The sequence below is a fragment of the Heteronotia binoei genome, chromosome 1, assembly GCF_032191835.1.
Source record: "Heteronotia binoei isolate CCM8104 ecotype False Entrance Well chromosome 1, APGP_CSIRO_Hbin_v1, whole genome shotgun sequence".
Lineage (NCBI taxonomy): Eukaryota > Metazoa > Chordata > Lepidosauria > Squamata > Gekkonidae > Heteronotia > Heteronotia binoei.
In genome coordinates, this window is record NC_083223.1 from 134,823,942 (window position 1) to 134,850,459 (window position 26,518).

The 26,518-nt window shown below is 41.0% G+C and overlaps 1 protein-coding gene across 4 annotated transcripts; it reads right to left on the bottom strand.

Moving 5' to 3' along the window:
• Positions 1 to 760: 760 nt before the first annotated feature.
• On the bottom strand, positions 761 to 26,218 carry MTRF1L (mitochondrial translation release factor 1 like). Of its 4 annotated transcripts, none has more exons than XM_060240972.1 (8): positions 25,858 to 26,218; positions 20,965 to 21,044; positions 16,968 to 17,151; positions 13,710 to 13,873; positions 13,364 to 13,481; positions 9,648 to 9,784; positions 8,095 to 8,335; positions 761 to 1,313 (listed from the first exon to the last, which is right to left on the bottom strand). In XM_060240972.1, exons 1-7 carry the CDS (start codon positions 26,141 to 26,143, stop codon positions 8,120 to 8,122), a joined length of 1,185 nt encoding a protein of 394 aa, XP_060096955.1. In that variant the 5' UTR covers positions 26,144 to 26,218; the 3' UTR covers positions 761 to 1,313; positions 8,095 to 8,119. The 4 variants fall into 4 exon arrangements, with proteins under 4 accessions (XP_060096955.1, XP_060096942.1, XP_060096949.1 ...); XM_060240959.1 differs by lacking the exon at positions 761 to 1,313 and adding an exon at positions 6,881 to 7,462 and having other exon boundaries at positions 25,858 to 26,158; XM_060240966.1 differs by lacking the exon at positions 761 to 1,313 and having other exon boundaries at positions 6,881 to 8,335.
• Positions 26,219 to 26,518: the final 300 nt, after the last annotated feature.

Here is a 26,518-nt window from a genome sequence, read left to right on the forward strand (position 1 = left end):
TACCTTGAGCATCTCACTTTCAGTTCAACCTCCCTAATGGTTAAATGTGAAGATAAAATGGAAGGAGGGGGGGAACCTGCCTAACTCACTCTCACAGTCTCTCTCAAATATAACATAATAACAAATGACAGAGTACCTATTTTAAACTGCAATCCTAAACATACATATTTGTAATCACTATCTATTAATATGACAATGTGTTTTGTTAGCCCTTGTAGCTCAGGAGGGTTCAAGCAAATGAGATAATGAATTTGATACTGCTGTCATCACTGCTCACTGCCCTTTTCTAAAATATGCCCCAGTTTTCTTAACTGGGGGGAGGACTGCTTTCAAAACTGCATCTATATTAGTAAAAAAAGTTATGCCGGTAGATTCAGTTTAATTTTTTGGGTATCACTGGCCATCTTCCACTGGGTTTCTTGGAAGTGAATTGTACTCTTTGGCTCAAGCTCTTTCCCGAGCTTTGGTTTACAGTGGACAACCTTCATTGCGAAGAACACACATGACTTTGCTGGACCTAGCGTTAATTGTTGTGAAAAAATATTTTGTGGCAAGGGATTCATCAGCTGTATAGCAAAGCTCAGCCTAGAATATACTGTCATAATTTTGCACACTGACCATAACATTATTGATAAGCAATTTTGCTATTTACATTGGGCTGCCATTTATGTATGGAAACACAGCCATTAAAATCAACCTTCTTAATGTGATAACTCTCAAATATATTCATTTATCTGCCCTTTATCACCTTGACACAGTGTTTAGGATTAGAGATGCAGAAATGCACATATTTATTTTCATCACTACCTCTGAGCATAAAAATAAAGCAAAATGTCTAGCATGAGTGGTTAAGTATTTCACTAAATATACAAGGTATTCTTTTAAACAGTCTTTCCTGAAGTCATACCTTGCTTAACTACTGCTATCATAGATCAAGATGGGTAGCCATGTTAGTCTGTCTGCAGCAGTAGAAAAGAGCAAAAGTCCAGCCTTAAAGGCTGACAAAATACGTGGCAAAGAAGGAGCTTTCATATCTGGAGAAGTGAGAAGTGACTCACTAAAGCTCATACCCTGCCACATTTGTTAGTCTTTAAGGCACTACTAAACCTGGTGTATAATGTATAGTTCTGGAGGCCTCACTTCAAAAAGAATGTGGACAGAATGGAGTGGGTGCACAGGAGACTGGAGACCAAGCCCTACGAGGAAAGGATTTGGAAATATTCAATCTGGAGAAGACGAGGTTGAGGGGAGACGTGATTGCTCTTTTTAAATATCTGAAGGACTGTCACTTAGAGGAGGGCAGGGAGCTGTTCCTGTTGGCAAAAGAGAAAAGGACTTGCAATAATGGATTTAAATTAAGGGTGGAAAAGTTCCAGCTGGATATTAGGAAAAAAAAAATTACAGTAAGAGTTGTTCAACAGTGGAATCAGCTACCTAGGAAAGTGGTGGCCAAACTGTGGTTTGGGAGCCACATGTGGCTCTTTTACACATACTGTGTGGCTTTCAAAGTCCCCACCACCCTGTCACCTGGCTTGGAGAAGACTTTTCTCTCTTTAAATCCCTTCTCCAAGCCAAGCCAGCTGGTAGCTTGGAGAATTGCATTTTAAGTTAAAATTCCTTCCTTCCTTCCTTCCTTCCTTCCTCCCCCCCCTCTAAAGTTCAATGTGTTCTCCAAGTCCTGTCCCATTGCTGCACTGGGTGGCTAGCTTGGCTCAGAGAAAGCATCTGTCTCTTTAAGTCCCTTTTCCAAGCCAATCTGGCTGGCCTGGGGGTAGGCTTGGAGAACATATTTAAAGTTAAAGGTGCTTTCTTTTCACCTCTCCCTTCCCTCATTTATTTGCTTTTCCACCTTTTTTTCTTTTCCCCTCCCTCCCCCATCTATTTGCTCTCTCTTTCTTTCTCCCTTCCTCCTTATCTATTTTCCTTCCTTCCTTATCTCTCTTTCTCACTGGTTTCCAACTGAGGGAATTAGAGAATGCTTGCCAAAATATTTCAATTTCAAGAAAAATTCAGGAAACAAATAGTTCCAGTTATCTAGTAGTTCAATTTATTACCATCAAACATTAAAATAAATAAGATGTTGTGCCAGCAGCTCAAAGCTGCTTTTATTTGTGCCTGATGCTCTCTCTCTCTCTCTGTATGTGTAATAATAGATAACTGCACACTGAATTGAACGGGGCGTGGTTGGCATCTTAGGAGCTGGCAGGCCAGAGGAAGTCTGACCACGTTCATGTGTTGTGGCTCTCAAACATCTGACATTTATTCGATGTGGCTCTTACATTAAGCAAGTTTGGCCATCCCTGCTCTAAGCCAATCCTGCATTAAGCAGGGGGTTGACTAGATGGCCTACTCTGTGATTCTATGATTTCATTAAACCATTAGTAAACATTATTTAACTTCATTAAATGTATGCTGTCATGTCCGTATTGTATTCCATGGAATTAATATCATTCAATAATGGAGTAGGAAGGCAGTTTCATTAGCAGGTCTTGTAGTTTTTTGAATATTCAAATAAAATGATCTATAACTCATACAAGTTTATTCTTCTCAGATAATGCAGTAATAATTTTTTTAAAAGAAGTCATGCAATATTATATCTATTATCTTATGACAGTTCCATAGATAAATGTGATAATGAAATTATGTATTTAGTGCATAGGAAGCATACATTGTTCACCCCTACTCCATTTTAACCTCACAACATCCTTGTGACAGAATGTCTAGCCCACCATCACCCAGCAAATTTAATGGTGAATATATAACTGAACCTAAATCCCTTCAGACATAGCCCAATACTCAACACCAGTATTTTTAGAAGTAATTGGTACATATCTTTCTAGTCCAACGGTTTATTTTAAGTAGATATTGCATATTTATGTCTTTCTGAAAGACACAAATCCTGTTGCAATAATTTTTCATGGAAACTGCCAGACTTTTATTTGAAACTGCTATTGTCTTCCCTCCCATACACTTAATCTCTGGTTATTTGGTTCTGGAGATACAGCAGGCAGATGTAAAGAAACTTGGGTTGTTTTCAAGGCAGGTTTTCTGAAGGGTTTAAGTGATAGACAATCATCCCTCAGTGCTGCCCATGTTAAAGGAAAGAAAGCATGCTGGTATAACAAAAAAGACCTGGGCTTGGAAAACAATATCTTCCACTTTTATCTTTCATGTGATTTATGTCAAATCACAGATTTAGTTCTTCAAGACTGGAAATAGAAGGCTCTACTGAAAGTAACTACCTGTCCTTGAATTAGATTTTCTACAACATTCAGGATAGTACTATAAGGAAGACAACCAAAAGAAGAGCAGATACTTTCCAATATTCTATATTTGTGTTGCAAGCCATGATTCCCAAATATTATGAATTAAAACAAATCTACAGAAATTACTTTGGAGAGAAAGATCCCTGAACTTAAAAAAGGTTCCAAGCAAGGTCACTTGAGTGGAACTTAAACATATGAACAGATAGTATAGCTTATAAAGAGATTCTCTGACCATTTCTTGCCAAGCAACTTGTATTGCGTAGTAATGAAAAAAACATGAAAAGGGTAAACACTGCAGCTGGTACTTCATAATCTTAGGTGCTGTTTTATCAAAACTTACAGAGAATGACTGGTCCAAGGTTCACCAGTAAGTTTCATGATGAGTAGAGTTTTGAACTGTTCTCTCTCCAGATATAGTTCAACATTTTAACACTATACCACACTAGCATTTTGAGAAACAGCAGATCTCTGCAGAGATTGCTTATACATTTTCCAAAAAAACAGATACAGTATTTCTGTATTTCATGATAACGAACTGATTCTCATATAAAATCATAGAGTTGGAAGGTACCTCCAGGGTCATCTAGTCCAACCCCCTGCACAATGCAGGAAACTCACAAACACTTCCCCCTAAATTCACAGGATCTTCATTGCTGTCAGATGGCCATCTAGCCTCTGTTTAAAAACCTCCAAGGAAGGAGAGCCCACCACCTCCTGAGGAAGCCTGTTTCACTGAGGAATCGCTTTAACAGTCAGGAAGTTCTTCCTAATGTTGAGCTGGAAACTCTTTTGATTTAACTTCAACCCACTGGTTCTGGTCCTACCTTCCGGGGTCCCAGAAAACAATTCCACACCATCCTCTAGATGACAGCCCTTCAAGTACTTGATGGTGATCATAGCACCTCTCAGCTGCCTCCTCTCCAGGCTAAACATTCCCAGCTCCTTCAACCTTCATAGGCCTTGGTCTCCAGACCCCTAACCATCTTCGTCACCCTCCTGTGGACCCGTTTCAGCTTGTCTATATTCTTCTTAAAATGTGGTGCCCAAAACTGAACAATACTCCAGGTGAGGTCTTACCAGAGCAGAGTAAAGCGATACCATCACATCACGTGATCTGGACACTATACTTGTTGATACAGCCCAAAATTGCATTTGCCTTTTTAGCCACCGCATCACACTGTAGACTCATGTTCAGTGTATGATCCACTAAGACCCCTAGATCCTTTTCGTACATACTACTGCTAAGACAAGTCTCCCCCATCCTATAACCATGCATTGTATTTTTCCTACCTAAATGCAGAACTTTACATTTATCCCTATTAAAATTCATTTTATTAGTTTTAACCCAGTTTTACAGCCTGTCAAGGTTATCCTGTTTCTGTCTTCTTCTGTGTTTGCAACCCCTCCCAATTTAGTATCATCTGCAAATTTAATAAGCATTTCCTCTATTCCTTCATCCAAATCATTAATAAAGATGTTGAACAAAGCAGGTCCCAAGACAGATCCTTGAGGTACTCCACTTGTCATTCCTCTCCAAGAGGATGAAGAACCGTTCACAAGCACTCTTTGGGTGTGATCTGTCAACCACTTACAGATCCACCTAACGGTAACAGGATCCAAACCACATTTTACCAACATGTCAACAAGGATAGTATGTGAAACTTTATCAAAAGCCTTACTGAAATCAAAATAAACAATGTCTTCAGCAATCCCCTGATCCAACAAGGTAGTCACTTTCTCAAGAAAAAAGAGATCAGGTTAGTCTGACATGACTTGTTCTTGAGAAAACCATGCCGGCTCTTAGTAATCACATCCATTCTTTCTAAATGTTCCAGGACCGACTGTTTGATGATTTGTTCTAAAACTTTTCCAGGTATAGACATAAAGCTGATGGGTCGGTAGTTACCCGGATCGTCTTTTTTCCCCTTCTTGAAGATGGGGACAACATTTGCCCGCCTCCAATCTTCTGGCACGTCGCCTGTTCTCCAAGAACTCTCAAAAATAATAGCCAGAGGCTCAGAAATTACATCCGCAAGATCTTTTAGAACCCTTGGATGCAATTCATCTGGCCCTGAGGACTTAGTTTCATTTAAAGAAACTAGGTGTTTATGTACTACCCCTATGCTGATCCTAGGTTGGAACTTCATACCCTCCTTATATGTTGTTTTTGCCATATTGAGCATTGTTTCCCTCATATGAACATACATAGTAGAGAATCCTTTGATATCACCAAGTCCAACTTCACTGATCTGAGGAATTCCACTTTCTCCCTAATACTCATCTATGTCGTTTTCAAACCTCTATAATATCCTTAAAAAATTTTCATGCTGCTTCTTGCACTACCCATTAGTTTGCTGTTTAACAAAGGGGCTAAATAGTTGTATGTCTTAATTTGTTGTAGCTTGAAAACTTCCAAACACAAAGCAGGTTGAAGGCTACATAAGATACATACAGTACTCAACCTGCTAGAGCAGAGGTGTCAAACATGCAGCCAAGGGGCCAAATCAGGCCCCCAGAAGGCTCTTATCAGGCCATCAAGCAACTGGCTGTCATCTGCTTCCTTCTCCCTCTCTCTTGCTTCCTTCTGCATCACAGCTTGCTTTGCCAGGCTTCCTCAATCACACAAAACCTCTATTTTCTCTATTGGCTGAGGAAGGAGGGGAGGTAGAGCTTGCTTTGCCAGGGTCTTGCAACCAAACAGCAGAGCTACTGAGCCAAGCCTCTCTTTCTTCTATTGGCTGAGGCTCCTCCCCCCTCCTGGACCCCTGGGGAAGGAAGGAAAAAACCAGAGTTTCCTTTGCCCAGTTTCCTGGATCCCATGGGAGAGATATAAAGAAAGCACCTTTAAGACCAATGAGTGCTAATGTTTTAAGTATGATTTAAGTATTTAAAAAAAAATCTTTGTGTTTGTCTGTGTCCTTTATAAAGTTTATGTCTCTGCTACCTTGCATTATGTTTTACGACACACATGGTCTGGCCCTCATAACAAATAAGATTGACAGCCGTATGCTAGAGGTTCACTCTTCAGTCTATACTTGCACAATTAAAAGAATGAAATGTCATGGAACGACTAAGAAATTTCTCAAAGTCTACTGAATACACGTGAAGATCTGTTTAGCTTAGTCACTGGTTCAACATTTCAGAGTTTCCAAATTAAAAAAAAATTGAGTTAATCTTTACAAATATTCTCTAGCAGACATTCTAAGATAATTCCCAAACTAAAATATGCTGCTAAAGATCTTATTGGATCCTTTTAGCTGAATTTATCCCTGGGATTGAGTATTGTTGTGCACCTACTGCATAATTATATACCCTGCATACAAAATGTAAAAGGAGGTTTTCTGGCCCTACGTCAAACCCTGACTGTCCTAAGCAAGCTCAATTCCCACCAAGTTCAGATAAAATTTTTAAAGTGCAGAAAAACAGCTGTTACTGGGATTCTTTTTACTAGATAATTAACAGCTTGTGAAGAAAAGTGGGAACTCCCCACCTAGATAATTTGATCTGATATTGCCTTAGAGCAGGAAGGTGGTGGGTAACCCACTGAAACAAGATATATATAAAAACACAGTTGTGATGCAAACTAGGCCAATTTGTATACAGTGACATGTTCATTACTTGTAGGAGTTTTTATTTTCTCTTGGACCTAATCTAGCCACTTGCCTATGAACCATCTTTCCTTTCTCATTTTCAAGATAGACGAAGATGGAGAAAGCAGCATGTAGGTAAAATATTTACCACAAGGGCTACACAAGGGCTGTCTTCCACATTGACAAGTCCATGATGAAGCTGATAAGATGACAAAGTCCTGCTTTCAGTTTCTAAACACAGTGCTATGAAGCAGGCTCTGAAGCTGCAATGCCCATGCTTAATCATCAAACAGAGTGGGCTGGTGCATTGGTGGGGAGATGGACACAATAGGTTAGACCAGAGAAATTCTTCAAATGAGTATCAGCTAAGCAATCAAGCTCAGATGTCAAAACCAGTTTAAAGAGAGCAGAGAGACACAATATGTAACAACCTGGTGGAACTCTCTGCCAAACTCCATCAGGGCCCTGTGGGATCTTATGCAATTCCACAGGGGCTGTAAAGCAGAGATGTTCCTCCAGGTCTTCGATTGAGAACAGCAATGGTTTAATCTCAAACTGGAGCCCAGCTTGTTCACTCCTCCCCATGCCTGCAGAGTAGCCAGCAGTCTGCAATTTAAATATATTATTCACCATCTGTGTTTTTATACTGTTCTAATCTTTTATACTGTTCTAATGTTTTTACTATAATTGTTCAGAATATGTTGTTTATGGCAGGGATTGGGCGATCCATACATTTAATAAATAATAATAACCCAGTCTTATGAATAACTGTGTCAGTATAGCAATTGTAAGGTTGCAATCGTACTAGTCTTCTGTGAGATTATACATAAATTAAATTTGCAAATCCGGTCCTAAACACCACTTGAAGCAAAAATGAACAGGAGTCTTGCAGCCCTTCACTAAATTCCTGAATATTTTTGCTACAACTGCTCTGAGACATTTAATTTGGGAGTCCCAATCCAATCAGTGAGATTACAGTGTACATTATTTGGTTAAGCAACAATTGGTTACAGTAAAAAAAAAAAAAAGTTATCAATATTGTAAAGCTGGACAATGCATTGTACCAAACTTTTTTTTTTTACTGTAAGCAATTGTTGCTCTTAAAAAAGCATTATAGCTTTATCTCAGAAAGCTATTAGGTCTACCATCTGAGCACTTTTTCTCTGACAGAGGGGAACCCCTAAATTAACTAGAACTAAGCAAGCAGCTGTGCACCTAGTTTAGTTGCTTTTCCATACCTGTAGAGATAGAATGTGATGAAGATCAGTTCGGTCTGGTTGGGTCACTTTCTGAAATTACTTCCATTAGAGTCTCAAAGTTAGCATATTCTCTTAGGGATTGTATAATTTCATCTAGCAGTTCTTCTCCCAACAGGAACTTTTCAATGTGATACACTGATCTGGTTATTCTGTGGTCAGTAACTCGATCCTGGGGAAAGTTGTAGGTTCTGATCTTCTCTGATCTTCCTTTGGTCCCAGTCTATTCAGAAGACAACAAACAAACATCACATAGTGTTACACATCACAGTATTTGCTGAATATTTAGGCAACCGTATTTTTCATGGAAGTAGTTATAGCTCCTTAGGGGAGAGAAGAAGTAATGTTATATAAATTCATAAGTAACAACAAAGAAACTCCTTCCTGAGAGTTCAGTAAGACTTTGTTAAAAATACAGAGAATCTCAACTTTCATTTAAAATACCAATACATTTCAAGCAATTATTTTGCTCTTTGGTAAAAGAGTTATCAAATTTTGTAAAAGAATTATTAATTTTGTTCTGTGGTAAAATAATTTAAATAAATAGTTTTTCTTGTTAAAGAAGGAGCATAACACCACACTAGGTTACATAGTTACAGAAAGCAAATAATTATTACATAATTTTAAAAGGCTGGGAAAAAAACGCAATGTAAAAGTTTGCCAAGTAACAAGTATTAACTCAGTGAACCCAAACAACCTGCACCCTACCACACGTACGGTGTATGGGGAGGGGGGGGGGAGTGGTCTCTATATATCCCCTTTCAGATATGGAGGAAATGGGGAGAGCCAATAAACACAACTGAAACTTCACATCCTGTCATTGTATGGAGAAATCGCTGAACTAGGGAATGAGCAGACATTTCTGCACCCCCCTCCCCCCCAAACACTGGTTGTTGAATGATCAAGGCTCCCCCACATAAACTACTCCCTACCAAGTCCAATTTGGTCAGAACCTCAAGTTAAGATGGGGTCTCAATGCTTGTTAATTTGTTGGGACCTGGTAAATTTCACTATTTCACAAGAAGACCAAAAATGTGACAAGCACGCTCAGCTTACAGTTGAAATTTAAGCAAAGACAAGATGTGATTTGTTAAGATATGCAATTTTGTTAACTGATAAAGATTTTGTCATAGTAAAGAAGCTGGGGGCTTCAAAAGACAAAAGTCATCTGGGCCTCTCTAGACTTTTGAGAGGGTCAGCTACCTGCACACTAAAAACTAGTTTTGTCAAGTTAAAGGAACCTGTTCTTATGGCAGTTTGAAATAGAACAGTTCAGCAACAGACAAATTATGTGGTGCTTTTGCTCCATCATTTTGCATTTAACTAATTTTACATCATTGCCTGTCCTTTCAAGAATCTCCATCCTTTTCTACATCATTCACTGTGCCCTATTAACATCCTGAGTTTTCACTCTGTACCTCTGCCTTGCATCTCAGCCATTCTTCCACAACCAAATTATATCATCTTATCATGTCTCCCCTCACCATACTTTATCAGCTGCCAGATATATTATTCCTTGTCGAAGTGAAAATTACCTGAACCTTTCTGGCAGCCTCTCTCTTTCTTGACTCTTCTTCAAGTTTGATACTGTATAATCTGGCACGAAGCACCTGCATAGCCTTTTCTCTGTTTCTGATTTGAGACCTTTCTTGTTGACATTCAGATACCATACCTACAGTGACAAGAAATGCTAATGAAAACTGCTGTGGGTAAATTTTGGTTGTCACAGTCTAAGGCTACAAACAGGACACTTCGGGAGTTGTTGTTAGACACTTTTGAACAGAAAAAGAAATATTAACTATTATTTACAGATTCCAAAACAAAACAACAGGTAGTTTTGAGTCCAGTAGTACCTTTTTAAATTTAGAGGGAGGAAGTTGACAGAATCCTCTCTGCTGCACGCCCAACAACTTGTGATCTGGACCCATGCCCCTCCTGGCTAATTAAAGCTTGCCAGGAGGAGCTAAGATGTCCTATACGGGACATCATAAATAGATCTCTTTCGGAGGGTCTTTTTCAAACCCCTCTGAAAGAGGCAGTGGTCTGCCCCCTCCTGAAAAAGGCTACATCTGATCTGGCCGAATTGGCGCATTTGGGCAAAGTTATTGAGAGGGCTGTGGCGTTGCAGTTGCAGAGTTTTCTGGATGATGCTTCCACCTTAGATCCTATTCAGTCCGGCTTCCGCCCGGGCCACAGGACAGAGACAGTGTTGGTCGCCCTCATGGATGATCTCCGGCGACATCTGGATCGAGGCAGTGTGGCGGTATTGCTGCTGTTAGATCTATCGGCAGCGTTCAATATGGTTGATCACCAGCTGCTGACCCACCGCCTCGCCGATGCAGGGATTCAGGGGTTAGCCTTACAGTGGCTTTCCTCTTTCCTTGAAGGTCGGGGACAAAGGGTGGAAATTGGGGGTGAGCTGTCCCAGAGGCACCTACTTAATTGTGGGGTGCCCCAGGGGGCAGTTCTCTCCCCGATGTTATTTAACATCTATATGTGCCCCCTTGCCCAGATTGCTTGGAGGTATGGGCTGGGTTGTCAGCAGTATGCTGATGACACCCAGCTCTATCTTTTGATGGGCGGCCGAACTGGTGACGTCCCTGTAAATCTGGACCAGGCGTTGCAAGCCGTGGCTGATTGGATTAAGCTGAGCGGGCTGAAATTGAATCCAGCGAAGACAGAGGTCCTTTGTCTAGGTTGTGGCGGTCCGTAAGGAGGGATCTCCCTTCCAGCTTTTGACGGGGCGCCACTGGCACCACTGCGCGAGGTCAGGAGCTTGGGAGTGCTGCTGGAGTCTTCCTTGACAATGGAGACCCAGATAGCAGCCACTTCCAAATCCGCCTTCTTCCATCTTAGGCGGGCGAGGCAGTTGGCCCCCTTCCTGGAACACCGCAATCTGGGAACAGTGATCCATGTGACGGTCACCTCAAGGCTAGACTACTGTAATGCCCTCTACATGGGGCTGCCCCATTCCGAACTCGGAAACTGCAGCTAGTGCAGAATGCAGCGGCCAGACTGCTAGTGGGACTACCTCAGTGGGAACATGTGCGGCCTAGGCTGCGGGAACTGCACTGGCTGCCAATTGTCTACCGAGTTTGTTACAAGGTGCTGGTTATCACCTTTAAAGTCCTATATGGCCGAGGACCTGCCTACCTTAGGGACCGCCTCTCTCCATATGTTCCCCAGAGAGCACTGCATTCCAGCTCACAAAATCTCTTGGAAATCCCTGGGCCCAAGCAGAGCAAATTAAAAACAACCAGGGAGCAGGCCTTCTCTATAAAGGCACCCAAATGGTGGAATCAGCTACCAGAAGAGGTGCGGGCCCTACGGGATCTTAATCAGTTCCGTAGAGCTTGCAAAACCGCCCTCTTCCAACTAGCCTTTTAAGATAAACCTGGAATTATCATCAAGCCATCTTGTATATACTGTGACTGTAGCACCTTTATACTGCTTTTAGATTAATGATTTTAATGTTAACTTATATATTGTATAATTTATATTGCTCTGTTTCTTGACAGTATTATTTTGTTTTATTGTTATACCATGATATTTATATCATGCCTAGTAAGCCGCCCTGAGCCTGCTTCGGCGGGGAGGGCGGGGTATAAATAAAAACTTATTATTATTATTATTAAATTTATATACTGCTCATCCCCCACAAAATGTGGGATTCAGAGCAGATTACTGCAGTATAAAAACAGAGGTAATAAATATAGTTAAAACAGTATAAAATACAGAGAATAAAATGCAAACTATTTACCTTCGAGACCAAAACCATTTTTAGGAGTATGAGCTTTTGAGAATCAGAGCTCCCTTTGTCAGATACTTTCTTTCCCTCTTGAAAATTCATACTTCCAAAAATCTTTGACTCAAAAGTTCATACCTCCAAAAGTCTTGTTGGTCTCTAAAGTGTTACTGGACTCAAATCTAGCTGTTCTGCTGCATATCCACATAGCTACTCTCTGGAACAATGAAAAAAAATGGAATGGAAAAGAGAAAGACATGCAATTCAACTTAAAAGTTATTCAGTAGGGTTTTTTTTAAATCTGCTAAGAGTAAAATGTCCTTAGAGTATATGTTACTGAAGTGGCAGCCATGCTGAATCTGGTGCGCATTTGTCAGACAAGTGAAGCAAAATTCTGTTCCACAGAACATCCTTCCCAAGGCTTTTAAAAACAGTCTTGGAAATGCCCAAAGAATCTTATAAACTACTACGGTTCAGACAGACAATGGAACTGCAACAATAATTCTGGTCTGTTAAAATTACAGGGGAAAGAATCACTAAAAAAGAAAAGCAAAGCAAAAGCTACATATGTAAACCAAAGTGAGAATCTTACAGCTGGGCATACTTAACTACTGGAGGATTATTCAGGAGGAAAACAAGCACCTGAAGAAGCCGAATTTGTAGATAGAGGGCGCTTTTCCAGTGTTATTCAAGTTATACTTCTGAAACCTTAACAGTGCCTGGCCAATTTATTTAATTTCAGAATCTAAGCAGGGTCAGCCCTGGTTAGCATTTGGATGGGAGGTCACCAAGGAACTCCAGGATCTCTATGGAGAGGCAGGCAATGGCAAATCACCTCTGTTAGTCTCTTGCCTTGAAAATTCTATGAGGTTGCCATAAGTCAGCTGCAATTTTATGGCACTTTATATGCACTTTTTCTACCATAGTTTTGCTACCATGTATAACTGAACATATGATCACTTGAGAGCCAGTTTGGTGCAGTGGTTAAGAGCAATGGACTCTAATTTGGAGAATCAGGTTTGATTACCCACTCTCCACATGCAGCTGCTGGGTGACCTTGGATCAGTCACAATTCTTGCAGAGTTGCTCTCTCAAGAGCAGTTCTTAAAGAGCTCTCTCAGCCCCACCTACCTTACAAGATGTCTGTTGTAAGGAAAGGAAGTCTGAGACACTGAGTGAAGGGTGGGACAGAAATCCAATCTCCTCTTCTTATATCAAGCCATACCTCCAGTCCTTCTATTCTGCCTGGCTCCAGTCCCTCTATTCTGCTTTGGATTTTCCATGCCCTACTCCAGTTTGAATGTTCCAAGCCCTACTATTTGAGATCCTTCCTAACTTGAAGGGCCAGGCACTGAACTGGTACTTTCTGTGTGCTGAATATGAGTTTTGCCACTGAATTATATCACCACCACCTCAGCATTTAGGGATAACTCATGAGATTAGTCTGATAATTGTCTGAGCATGACAGGAGATTTTGCCACAGAAGAAAAAGATATTTTAACTCACCTGTGGGAATGTGGACTATTCGAACAGCACTGTCTGTCGTATTCACATGCTGACCACCAGCCCCAGTGGCTCGTTTTGTTTCAATACGTAAATCCTTGGGATTGATTGTCAAATTTATCTGCAGCAAGAAAAGACATTTTGCTTATCCTCTACAAGGTATTGACCATTAATCTAATGAATAAATTGTTTTTATCCCAACAAGAAATATAATGTTTTCATTGGGAGATCTGACACCTTTTACAACAATAGGTATTCCTTTTCTGAATAAAGGAGAAGACAAACAGAAGTACTGAATTCAGGTGGGGTTCTATGAAAGCAGAATGATAACAAGAGCAAAACTTCATACCTCAGTGGGCTGTGGTAACACTGCTACTGTCATTGTGCTAGTATGAATGCGTCCTTGCTTCTCTGTCTTAGGCACTCGTTGTACACGATGTACTCCTCCTTCAAACTTCATATGTCTATAAGCTTCAAGACCACCTATACAGGCAGATGCATATCTCAAACCACCTTAAATTAAAATATAAAAACCTGAATGTAAGAAAACACTGTAATGCAACTTTGAGAACTTATTAAAGGATTGATATAGTGATGCAATAGATTTTTAGCATAGGAGTAGAATATGTCTTTTTTTTTCAGTATCTACTTTTGAAACATTTAACATTTATTGCTTATAATTTAGTATTTCTCCCAACAATCCTCACTATAACACGAGAAAACTTTCAAAGATCAGGCTTCCTCTAAACCGGGGGTAGCCAAACTTGCTTAACATAAGAGCCACATAGAATAAACATCAGATGTTTGAGAGCCGCAAGACAGGAAGGAAGGAAGATGGGGGAGGAAGAGGTGGAAAGAAAGCAATTATAATTTTAAATACATTCTCCATGCTGCTACTGGCTTGGCTTGGAGAAGGGAAGAGAGGAAGGGAGACAGGCAAATAGATGGGGGAAGGAGGTGGAAAGAAAGCAACTTTAACTTTAAATGCCTTTTCCAAGTCAGCCAACAGGGCAGTGGGGGCTTCAAGAGCCACACAATATGTGTGAAAAAGCCATGTGTGGCTCCTGAGCCACAGTTTGGTTCCCCCCTGCTCTAAACATTAGCAACTCTTCTAAGAACATAAGAGAAGCCATGTTGGATCAGGCCAATGGCCCATCCAGTCCAACATTCTGTGTCACACAGTGGCCAAAAAAATTTATATATATATATATATATATATATATATATATTCTATATATACACACACACATATACATACTGTGGTTAAAAGCCACTGATGGACCTCTGCTCCAGATTTTTATCTAACCCCCTCTTGAAGCTGTCTATGCTTGTAGCCGCCACCACCTCCTGTGGCAGTGAATTCCACATGTTAATCATCCTTTGGGTGTAGAAGTACTTCCTTTTACCCATTTTAACCTGACTGCTCAGCAATTTCATTGAATGCCCACGAGTTCTTGTATTGTAAGAAGGGAGAAAAGTACTTCTTTCTCTACTTTCTCCCTCCCATGCATAATCTTGTAAACCTCTATCATGTCACCCCGCAGTCAATGTTTCTCCAGGCTAAAGAGCCCCAAGCGTTTTAACCTTTCTTCATAGGGAAAGTGTTCCAAACCTTTAATCATCCTAGTTGCCCTTTTCTGCACTTTTTGCCAATGCTATAATATCCTTTTTGAGGTGCGATGACCAGAATTGCACACAGTATTCCAAATGAGACCGCACCATCGTTTTATACAGGGGCATCATGATACTGGCTGATTTGTTTTCAATTCCCTTCCTAATAATTCCCAGCATGGCATTGGCCTTTTTTATTGCATTCGCACACTGTCTTGACATTTTCAGTTAGTTATCTACCACGACCCCAAGATCTCTCTCTTGGTCAGTCTCTGCCAGTTCACACCCCATCAACTTGTATTTGTAGCTGGGATTCTTGGCCCCAATGTGCATTACTTTGCACTTGGCCACATTGAACCGCATCTGCCATGTTGACGCCCACTCACCCAGCCTCAACAGATCCCTTTGGAGTGCTTCACAACCCTCTCTGGTTCTCACCACCCTGAACAATTTTGTGTCATCTGCAAACCTGGCCACTTCACTGCTCACTCCCAACTCCAAATCATTTATGAACAAGTTAAAGAGCATTGGCCCCAGTACTGAGCCCTGCGGCACCCCACTGCTTACCGTCCTCCACTGCGAAGACTGCCCATTTATACTCACTCTCTGCTTCCTATTAATTAGCCAGTTTTTGATCCACAAGAGGATCTGTCCTTTTACTCCATGACTCTCGAGCTTTCTAAGGAGCCTTTGATGAGGAACTTTATCAAAAGCTTTCTGGAGGTCAAGGTAAACAACATCTATTGGGTCTCCTTTGTCCACATGTTTGTTTACCCCCTCAAAGAAATGTAACAGGTTAGTGAGGCAAGACCTTCCCTTACAGAACCCATACTGAGTCTTCCTCAAAAACTCGTGTTCATCAATGTGCCTACTCATTCTGTCCTTGATAATGGTTTCTACCAACTTTCCCGGTATTGAAGTCAGACTGACTGGCCTGTAATTTCCCAGATCTCCTCTGGAACCCTTTTTAAAGATGGAGGTGACATTTGCTACCTTCCAGTCCTCAGGAACGGAGGCAGATTTCAATGAAAGATTACATATTTTTGTCAGAAGATCCACAAGTTCAACTTTGAGTTCTTTCAGAACTCTTGGATGTATGCCATCTGGACCTGGTGACTTATTAGTTTTTAATTCATCTATCAGTTGTAGGACCTCCTCTCTTGTCACCTCAATCTGACTCAGGTCTTTCAACACCCCTTCCAAAATTAGTGGTTCTAGAGCGGGCAAACTTCTCTGTGTCTGAAACATCTTACCTTCTCCATATCCTTGGCTACACCTTTTTAAAAGGTTCAAACTCATTTTTAAAGATGACTAGGTGTATATCCTAGCCTTAGCTTCAATGTAAAATGTTGGAACTATATTATTATCCTCTGTGCCCAATAATGTCCACTGATACATATATACAGTAAATGTATACAAAAATAATGTCAGATAAAATGTTACTTTAATTTAGTAATTTTATTTATTTATTTTCATTTACAGTCCTCCTTTCTCACTAGGACTCAGCATTCATTACAAGTAAAACAGACCTATTCAGTCAATGAATAAGCTGATGACAAAATATAACAGAATGTGCTCAGCATTGAAAACTAGTTCACAATAGGAGTATCAGAGCCACCTAGATGCATCTTCTATTTATTGATTTTATCCCATCCTTCTTCCAAGGAGCACCCGTCTTCACAACTGCAACTACTTTCTGTATTTCTTTATACTTCTCATTTATGCATTTTCCTCTCTGCACCTACCTATGTTCCATCCTTCAACATGATCAGACACATGATGGCTAACCTCTGATTCATCTGCCTGATGAAAATCCCAACATTAAATGCTCTTTTCATCTGATAAAAAACAACAGTATGAAATACTTGTTTCTAGACCAAGAAACTAGATTCTGTCAAATTCAAGCCTATCTATATGAAAGAAGAAGACATTTATGTGGAACTATCTTAACTGGGATTTTTTTAATCCAGGCCAAAGAGGAGATTGGGCTACTTACCTATATCACTGGACATATATTCTAGAATTTCAAAACTCCAATTTTTATATGTAGCGTAGTGTTGATACATGTCAAACATCTCTGCTGTGAACAGCATTGCTTCCTGCCCTCCAACTCCAGCAGTCACTTCTAGGATGAGATCACTTTCATCTGTTTCTTCTGAAGGAATCAAAAGCAACACTATCTGCAACACACAACAGCATGGCCTTCAAAATTTTTTTACTAACAACATATTTTTTTCATCTAACCCAAATCACACTTCATCTTGTTGGAACAGCACAAAGTAAAACCACCAACACATGTATGCATTTAATTTTGTTTAGTATTGCAGTTTTCAATATGTGTCTGGTATTTGTTTGTCAAATAGTTAAAGTTAGTACTAGCAGTGTGCACACACAAAAAAATGGTATTTCTTCAGGATCAGGTATATAAAATCCAAAAAATATTGGTATATACTGATATTCCTGAATCCCAATATCAATATGATATTGGGATTCAGGTAATAACTGGTATTGCCAAATTTATTTGGCTTCATACCTTCCCTCCCCAAGTTATGCTGCAAACACAGCATGCCTCAGCGATGGAAGGGAAGGTATTTAAAGAGACCATAGTCCAGGAATGGCCAAACTTGCTCCACATGAACAAATATTACAAACACATTTTTATTAAAACTCTTAATACTTTGTACAGAAAGTTAAAATACGTATGTATGCACTTTATAACACAACCATGCTAGAAGGAGACTTCTTTTTTAAAAAAAGCTGGGAATAGATAACAGTCCCCATAAGACCAGCATAGGGAAAAATCAGGAAATTACTTTTTGGCACCAGTAGGAGAAGGAAACACACATACCATATAAATCACTGACCACTATTTGCATCATTATGCATCTCTCTTTGCCTTGACACCAAGGTTAGTAAATGCAGCTCCTACAAGAGCTATAAAACTAATGGGGGACCCTGCACTGCCCTCTAATTCTGTCCCTCCTTCCAGTGGTTTACTCAGCACTTGCACTCTCTTTCCCTGCTCTGGGTCTCCGGGCAACCTCTATGGTGGAGAAAAGCTTGCAAGCCTGCCTATTTCCATCTCCTTCCCCACTTCACACACAGCAGAAATAGTTGCCTATCTATGGCTCAGCGCTTCAGAGGCTAACTGAAGTCCTAATACCTTATGCTAAGTACACCTACTTGAGAGTAAGCCTGCATTAAGTGCCTCCTCAACCTCCAGGAGCTGCATGATAGGCGTGAAAAAGCTTCACGTGGAACCCAAGTCACAGTTTGGCCACCTCTGCTGTAGTCTTTTTAAATACCTTCCCTTCCCTCACTGAAAAAAAAAAAAGCTTCATGTGGCTCCCAAGCCACAGTTTGGCCACCTCTACCATTGTCTTTTTAAATACCTTCCCTTTCCATACTGAGTCAGGCCACTGCTGTGGTGGGGCCCCTCCATCCCTGAGTTGGGCTGCTTCTGCAGCACAACTCCAAGGAGGTAGGGAAGGTATTTAAACTTTAAATGCCTTCCATTCCCTCATGGAGTTACACTGCAGCGGCAGCCTGACTCAGGAAAGGAAGGGAAGGCACACGTGCATACAGTTCAAATTTGGAAAAGCCATTTAAAGGGAACTTTCCCCTTAAATAGTTTTTGCAAAGCCGAGCTCGAGGAATCCAGAAGCAGAGCAAGTTTACTTCGAAGAGAATTAACTCACACTGCTTCAGCAAGTGAAGCTGAGCCTGAATAAAAGCCAAATAATATTGGCTTTTAATCAGGCTCAGCTACATCAGTAGCCAAATCAGATTAGAAGATCTAATTCAACTCAGTATATACCAAGCACACTCCCTTAGTTAGTGCCTCTGCTCTAATTCATCATATTAGTCTCTTTCTGCTCCATACCACTTCTAGTATTTACAGCTCGACATTTTACAATAAGTGCTGTTAGTCCTTTATGGGTGGGGGTAAGACAGACTGTAGCAAAGTAGTTGGTCTGCTTCAGCAACAAGTGGAAGACTTAAAGCTTCATGGCTACTAGTTTAGCACCTGCTACCCTTAAACATTTTCACAGAACACTATCCCACATCCTTTAACTGATGGTGCAACACTCTCTGGAAGATCTATTAAACCTCCATTATCCATACAAGAAACAGAGTTTTTCTCCATTATAGTACTAGATATCGGAGCCCATTGGCAGTAGGCTCAGGATGGACAGGAAGTATTTAAAATACACAATGCGCAATTAACTTGTTGAATTCATTACGAGAATATGTGAGGACAATCATTTCCTTAATGGCGAAGTCAAACTCAAGAAATATAGCTGAATGAATATATATGCTAAATTGCTGGAGACAAACATTCAAAAGCTTCACCCCCGTTTGTGAATATCCAGAAGGATCCAGCTGGCCACTGATGGAAACAGAATACTAGTATAAATAGACCAGAATATTTGATCTAGTGCATTTCTTATGTTCCTAGAAATCATTAGACAGAATTAAACACTGTAACTGCATTTCTATAAACTTCTGGGGTTAGAGTGTCGGGCTCAAATCCCCACTCCCCATGGAAGTCTGCTGTATGATTTTGGATGAGTCACATACTCCCGGGATAACTGACCTCACTGGGATGTTTATACAATGGAGGAAGTGACAACATTGTAAGTCTGTTGGAGTCTCCAATGTGTAGGAAGGCAGAATATAAGTGAATAAATAATTTACTCTATTTCTGTAATACCCACAGTCAGACTTTACTGAATTACTCCCATGTCCCCCTCAATTTTCCCACAATGCAGCTTTTCTTCTTTGAACAATAACTTTCCTATAGTACATTCCACTTGTTATCTGCTGTGCTTAATTTCTCTCTACAGCCCTTAGCCTATCTTTTATATCTTAAGAATCATTTGAAATGTGACTTCTGCAGCATGGCCACCACAGCAAAATTAATCCTTCAGTTGGATCCCATGACAAGTTTTGGTCCTATAGGCATTAGCCACATTCACTTTCTCCTTCCCCCACCTTGCAGCTGCTGATGCTAATTGGCTAATTACCCATGCAACTCAAATACCCATATATTGCTGAGTGAAAGGGGGAGGAGTCTATCTTCGCAATAATAATCACACTACAAAAGGTGGCATAAAATGAGCCTCCAAGAGGTAGACACGCCGTGTTTGGGAAATATGAGAGATAAACTCCTTTGCAAAATATTATTTACTAAAGAAAATGGACTACCAAAAAGACTCTATGCCTTCTCAGGATGCCTTTGTCCACTAGATGATCACATTCTTTCTAGGAAACATTTATTTACAGTACTTCATTCCTGACTTCTGATCTTTAATATTAGAAAACACTGTACCATTGATTGTGTGGCAGGTATATTTTCCTCCAACCCACCAGTTAGCACTTGACAAGCATGATGAGATAGTGTCATATACTAAGAAGGAAGCAGGGTTGTTGTGGGGCTAAAATGGAGGAGGGGAGAACAATGTTCATCACTCTGGGATCCCACTGGGAGAAAAACAGGGTATAAATGAAGATCAAATAAATAATAATATAAAGCAGCAGACATACATTATCTCCAACATGTCATTCTAGTCCAAGAATACTTCTCAATGAGCAACACCTATACAAGTATCCAGCATTTACATGTGCTCTCCAAGTTAATGAAGATGACTGGGGAAGGCAATGGCAAACCACCCTGTAAAAAAGTCTGCTGTGAAAACGTCGTGATGCGACATCACCCCAGAGTCAAAAATGACTGGTGCTTGCACAGGGGACCTTTCCTTTCCTTTCCAAGTTAATTATGACAGATAAGCAGCCATTCCAAAGAGTAGGGATTTGAACCTAGGCATCCTTGAACCCAGTCTGACACTCTAGCTACTATGCTACATTGAAAAAAAATTCATATTCCTTCAGATTGAGAACACACTTTCATTAAAACCTGTAAAGTTTCAATTTAATCCTTGCCCCCCTTCTGCAATGACAAATGAACAATCATAGCATTGAAAATTAAATACCTGTCGTTTTAGTTCTACTATCTCTTTATAACAGGAAACAACTTCCTTCTCTGCAAGCTTCCGCAAATCTTCATTTTCATCTAGAACAATACAGCATACTATTTTATAGTCACCAGTGTTTATATATTTTTCATTAATATCACTACTACAGATATTGTGTCAAGTTTCATAACCATATCTATTTATGAAAATATTCTTCATTTTCTTGTTTCTGCATTTGTATGAACAGTTACTTTCCATTCAGAAAAAGAATGAATAGTATCCAAACTAGCAGCTAGATTCTAAACACATTTAGGATTGCACCTTTAAACTCTATATTATATTCTTTAAGAGATGAAAATAATTGCTATGAAATAAACCTGATTTTCAACTATGAATATTTAGGACATGGGTGTCAAACATGCAGGCCAAATTAGGCCTGGAGGGCTTTTATCAGGCCCTCGAGCAAATGGCTGTTGTCTGCTTCCTTCTCTCTCTCTCTTGCTTCCCTTCTGCATCACAGCTTGCTTTGCCAGGCTTGCTCAATTGCACGGGACCTACAGAGCAAAGCCTCTATTTTTCTCAACTGGCTGAGGCTCCTCCCTTGGGGAGGAAGGAGGGACAGTTAGTTTGCTTTGCCAGGCTTTCTCAATCACACAGCAGCACTATTGAGTCAAGCCTCTCTTCCTTCTATTGGCTGAGGCTCCTCCCCCTCCTTGTCTCCTGGGGAAGGAAGAAAAGAGCCAGAGCTTCCTTTGCCCAGTTCCCTGGATTGCACAGGAGAGATACAAAGAAAGCACCATTAAGACCAACAAGTGCTAATGTTTTAAGCATGTTTTAAAGTTTTTTTTAAAAAAATGCAATGGTGTTTTTCTGTGTCCTTTATAAAGCTTATATCTCTACTACATGGCATTACATTTTATGACACACATGGCCTGGCCCAACATGGTCTCATTTATGTCAGATCCGACCCTAATAACAAATGAGTTTGACACCCCTGATTTAGGATATAAGATGTTTTCTAATTCTCTCTTACACAGATAAACAAAGGTAAGTTTTCATTTTAAGGACCAACAGAAATATTTCTGCCTGCAATCTTTAGAATGTGTTTTAACAACCCTTTTATAAACCTTTGTCAAGAGGGCATGTCTGTCACACTGAGCCAAGATAAATGTCTAATATCTTCCTTCAATAATTCAGTCTGCTTTACTTGACTAAGTCATCTGATGTGACTGCTGCAGACACCTGTACACCAGTCTCACTGCCTGGAACTCACTTAAATCTACATAGCTCACACTGACCCTGAGCCAGCCACTCACTCTGAGCATAATCTACCCCACAGGGCTGTTGTGAGGATAAAATGGAGGAATGGAAAATGATGTTGTAACACTATTTGGGTCACCACTGGGGAGAGAATCAAAATATAAATATCTAAAGAAATTAGAGAAGTGCTGAGGGGGATTGGCAGGTCACCAATGAGCTTTCATGGCAGAGTGGTGATTCAAACCTGTCTCCCAAATCCTTGTCTGGAACACTAACCACTACACAACAGTAGCTTTCATGGGGCAGCTTCTGTTGAGCAGTAGCAAGCAGCAGGGCCTTCATGAGTCATGCAAGATGCAAGCTGCCCAGTCCCTGCTGTCAGCCCAGATCTGCTCTCTCTCTCCCCCTACATTTTACTAAAAGAAACAAATGCTTGAAGGCTGGAAATACTGCCAAACATTGACCACTGAGGGAATTCCTTTCATATAGCTACAGGTGCTGCTTCGGGGGTGGGGGGTGGGTGGGGAGATAATTGGTATTTTTTTATTTCAGATTTTTCTGCAAACTTGAAGCATTTCTTATGCAAGTTTGTTATCGCCCACCAAATCAAAAGATAGAGGATGATTATAATATGATGGAAGGATTAAAGATAGTGGCTAAACGTAAAAACTGTGTCATAATAGGTGATTTTAACTACCGCAGATTGATTGGGTCAATATGTGTTCAGGTCAAGAGAAAGAGATTGAGTTTCCAGATGCTCTCAATGACTGTGCTATGGAGCAGATGGTCACAGAACCTACCAGGGGTGGGAATATCCTGGATTTGGTCCTAAGTAATGCCCAAGACTTGGTGAGAGATGTAAAAGTAATCGCACCGCTTGGGAGCAGTGACCATAACGTTCTTGATTTCACCATTTGTATAAATAGGGAGTTGCCCTAAAAGACCAGCACAACCACATTTAACTTTAAAAGGGGTAAATTCTCTGAGATGAAGAGGCATGTGAAGAGGAAACTGAAAGGAAAGGTAAATGCAGTCAAAACCCTTGGGGAAGCTTGGAAGCTATTTAAAACTACAATCCTAGAAGCTCAAATAAAATATATACCACAAGTTAGGAAAGGCACAAACAGGTATAAGAAAAGGCCTGCATGGTTAACAAACAAAGTAATGGAAGCTGTAAAAGGTAAGAAGGAATCCTTTAAGCGGTGGAAAGCTAGTCCAAGTGAGATTAATAAAAGGGAACACAGGCAGTGGCAAATCAAATGCAAGACTGTGATCAGGCAGGCAAAAAGGGACTATAAGGAGCATATTACAAAAAACATAAAGACCAACAATAAAAATTTCTTCAAATATATTAGAAGCAGGAAACCAGCCAGGGAGGCAGTGGCGCCCTTGGATGACGAAGGGGTAAAAGGATTACTGAAGGAGGATAGGGAAATGGCTGAGAAGCTGAATGCATTTTTTGCCTCTGTCTTCACTGTGGAAGATGAGAAGTGTTTGCCCACTTCAGAACCACTAATTTTGGAAGGGGTGTTGAAAGACCTGAGTCAAATCGAGTTGACAAGAGAGGAGGTCCTACAACTGATTGACGAATTAAAAACTAATAACTCACCAGGTCTGGATGGCATACAACCAAGAGTTCTGAAAGAACTAAAAGTTGAACTTGTGGCTCTCCTGACAAAAATATGTAATCTTTCATTGAAATCTGCCTCCGTTCCTGAGGACTGGAAGGTAGCAAATGTCATCCCCATCTTTAAAAAAGGGTTCCAGAGAAGATCTGGGAAATTACAAGCCAGTCAGTCTTTCTTCAACACTGGGAAAGTTGGTAGAAAGCATTATCAAAGACAGAATGAGTAGGTACATTGATGAACACGAGTTATTGAGGAAGACTCAGAATGGGTTCTTTAAGGGAAGATCTTGCCTCACTAACCTGTTACGTTCTTTTCAGCGGGTGAACAAACATGTGGACAAAGGGGACCCAATAGATGTTGTTTACCTTGACTTCCAGAAAGCTTTTGATAAAGTTCCTCATCAAAGGCTCCTTAGTAAGCTCGAGAGTCATGGAGTAAAAGGACAGGTTCTCTTGTGGATCAAAACCTGGCTAATTAATAGGAAGCAGAGAGTGAATATAAATGGGCAGTCTTCACAGTGGAGGACGGTAAGCAGTGGGGTGCCGCAGGGCTCAGTACTGGGTTCCATGCTCTTTAACTTGTTCATTAATGATCTGGAGTTGGGAGTAAGCAGTGAAGTGGCCAAGTTTGCAGATGACACTAAATTGTTCAGGGTGGTGAGAACCAGAGAGGATTGTGAGGCACTCCAAAGGGATCTGTTAAGGCTGGGTGAGTGGGCGTCAACGTGGCAGATGAGGTTCAATGTGGCCAAGTGCAATGCACATTGGGGCCAAGAATCCCAGCTACAAATACAAGTTGATGTATTTTGGACTGATTTGGACTGGGGCTCCTGGCAGAGACTGACCAAGAGAGAGATCTTGGGGTCGTGGTAGATAACTCACTGAAAATGTCAAGACAGTGTGCGATCGCAATAAAAAAGGCCAACGCCATGCTGGGAATTATTAGGAAGGGAACTGAAAACAAATCAGCCAGTATCATGATGCCCCTGTATAAATCGATGGTGCTGTCTCATTTGGAATACTGTGTACAATTCTGGTCACTGCACCTCAAAAAGGATATTATAGCATTGGAAAAAGTGCAGAAAAGAGCAACTAGAACGATTAAAGGTTTGGAACACTTTCCCTATTAAGAAAGGTTAAAACGCTTGGGGCTCTTTAGCATGGAGAAACATTGATTGCAGGGTGACATGATAGATGTTTACAAGATTATGCATGGGATGGAGACAGTAGAGAAAGAAGTACTTTTCTCCCTTTCTCACAATACAAGAACTCGTGGGCATTCAATGAAATTGCTGAGCAGTCAGGTTAAAATGGATAAAAGGAAGTACTTCTACACCCAAAGGGTGATTAACATGTGGAATTCACAGCCACAGGAGGTGGTGGCAGCTACAAGCATAGCCAGCTTTAAGAGGGGATTGGATAAAAATTTGGAGCAGAGGTCCACCAGTGGGTATTAGCCACAGTATGTGTGTGTGTGTGTGTATATATATATATATATAAATATAAATATATACACATATACACACACACATATTGGCCACTGTGTGACACAGAGTGTTAGACTGTATGGGACATTGGCCTGATCCAACATGGCTTCTGTTATGTTCTTATGGCTGCAGAAACAACTGCCTTGTTCATTCATAGGTCCAAGCCTTTCACAATTTGGCCGTGTCACAAATTAAATATATTTATAATGATTGATTCATACTTTAACCTTGTCGGCATAATACAACTTCATGGGGAAAACATTCTTAGCTGAGGCAGATCCGGCCGAGATACGGGAGTACCTAGCACACTACCTGCCGACCATCATAGATGGCAGCTGAAAGCAGGAGAGAGATCGATGGGAAGCAGAAATGGATCCAGGCACTATGGTTAGAATTATGGCTGGGAGGGAACTAGATGCGTCACCTGCTGAATTCCTGCCTGTCAAAAGAACCGTTACAGAACACGGATGACACTGGTATCAAGTTCAAGAAGCAGGCAGTGTCCCTGAACGCGAAAAAGCACTGTCGAGGGCTCACCTTCCCGCGCCAGGTGTTCCGTGTCGCGCAATTCTTGCTCTTTGGCCCTCAGGAGGCGAATCAGCGCCGTTAACTGCGGCCGGGGCCTGCTATTATGCTCTGGTTGCTGCTGCCGCTCCAGAAAGCGCTGCAGCACCGGCATGGCGAACAGCTCGTGCACATCAGGCAGACTACTGAGCGAGCGCTGCGTCGGCTTCTGCCTTCTCGGCCTTCGCACGAGAACAATGGAAAACCACGAAGGGCAGCTGAGCCGCCGCTGCAGATTCCGCACCAGGCAACGCCACATGCCTCAAACAATCGCGGCCTTCTGCGGGATAGCAGCCGATTCCTGTCACGTGGTAGTAGGACACTTTAGAAAACGGACCAACCCGGCTACCCATAGTTTAGTCTTGAAGAGAGGGGAGGAGAGAAAGGAAACCCCACTTCCGGTTGTCATTTGACTGTCTGCCTCGAAAATGGAAAGCCGCCTGCCGCCTCCTGTTCGTGTCTCTACTTTGCCAAGCACCTTGCTTGCATAAGGACCGGGAAGTGTGAATGTTGTCTGAAAACTCTTTTCCCCTTCCATCACTGTGTACGGTTCACTCTTTAAAAAAATATCTGAAGGAGTCCGCTCGGTTCAGCATAGGCGGCCCCACCTCAGCTCGTTGCGCGTGCGCTCTCT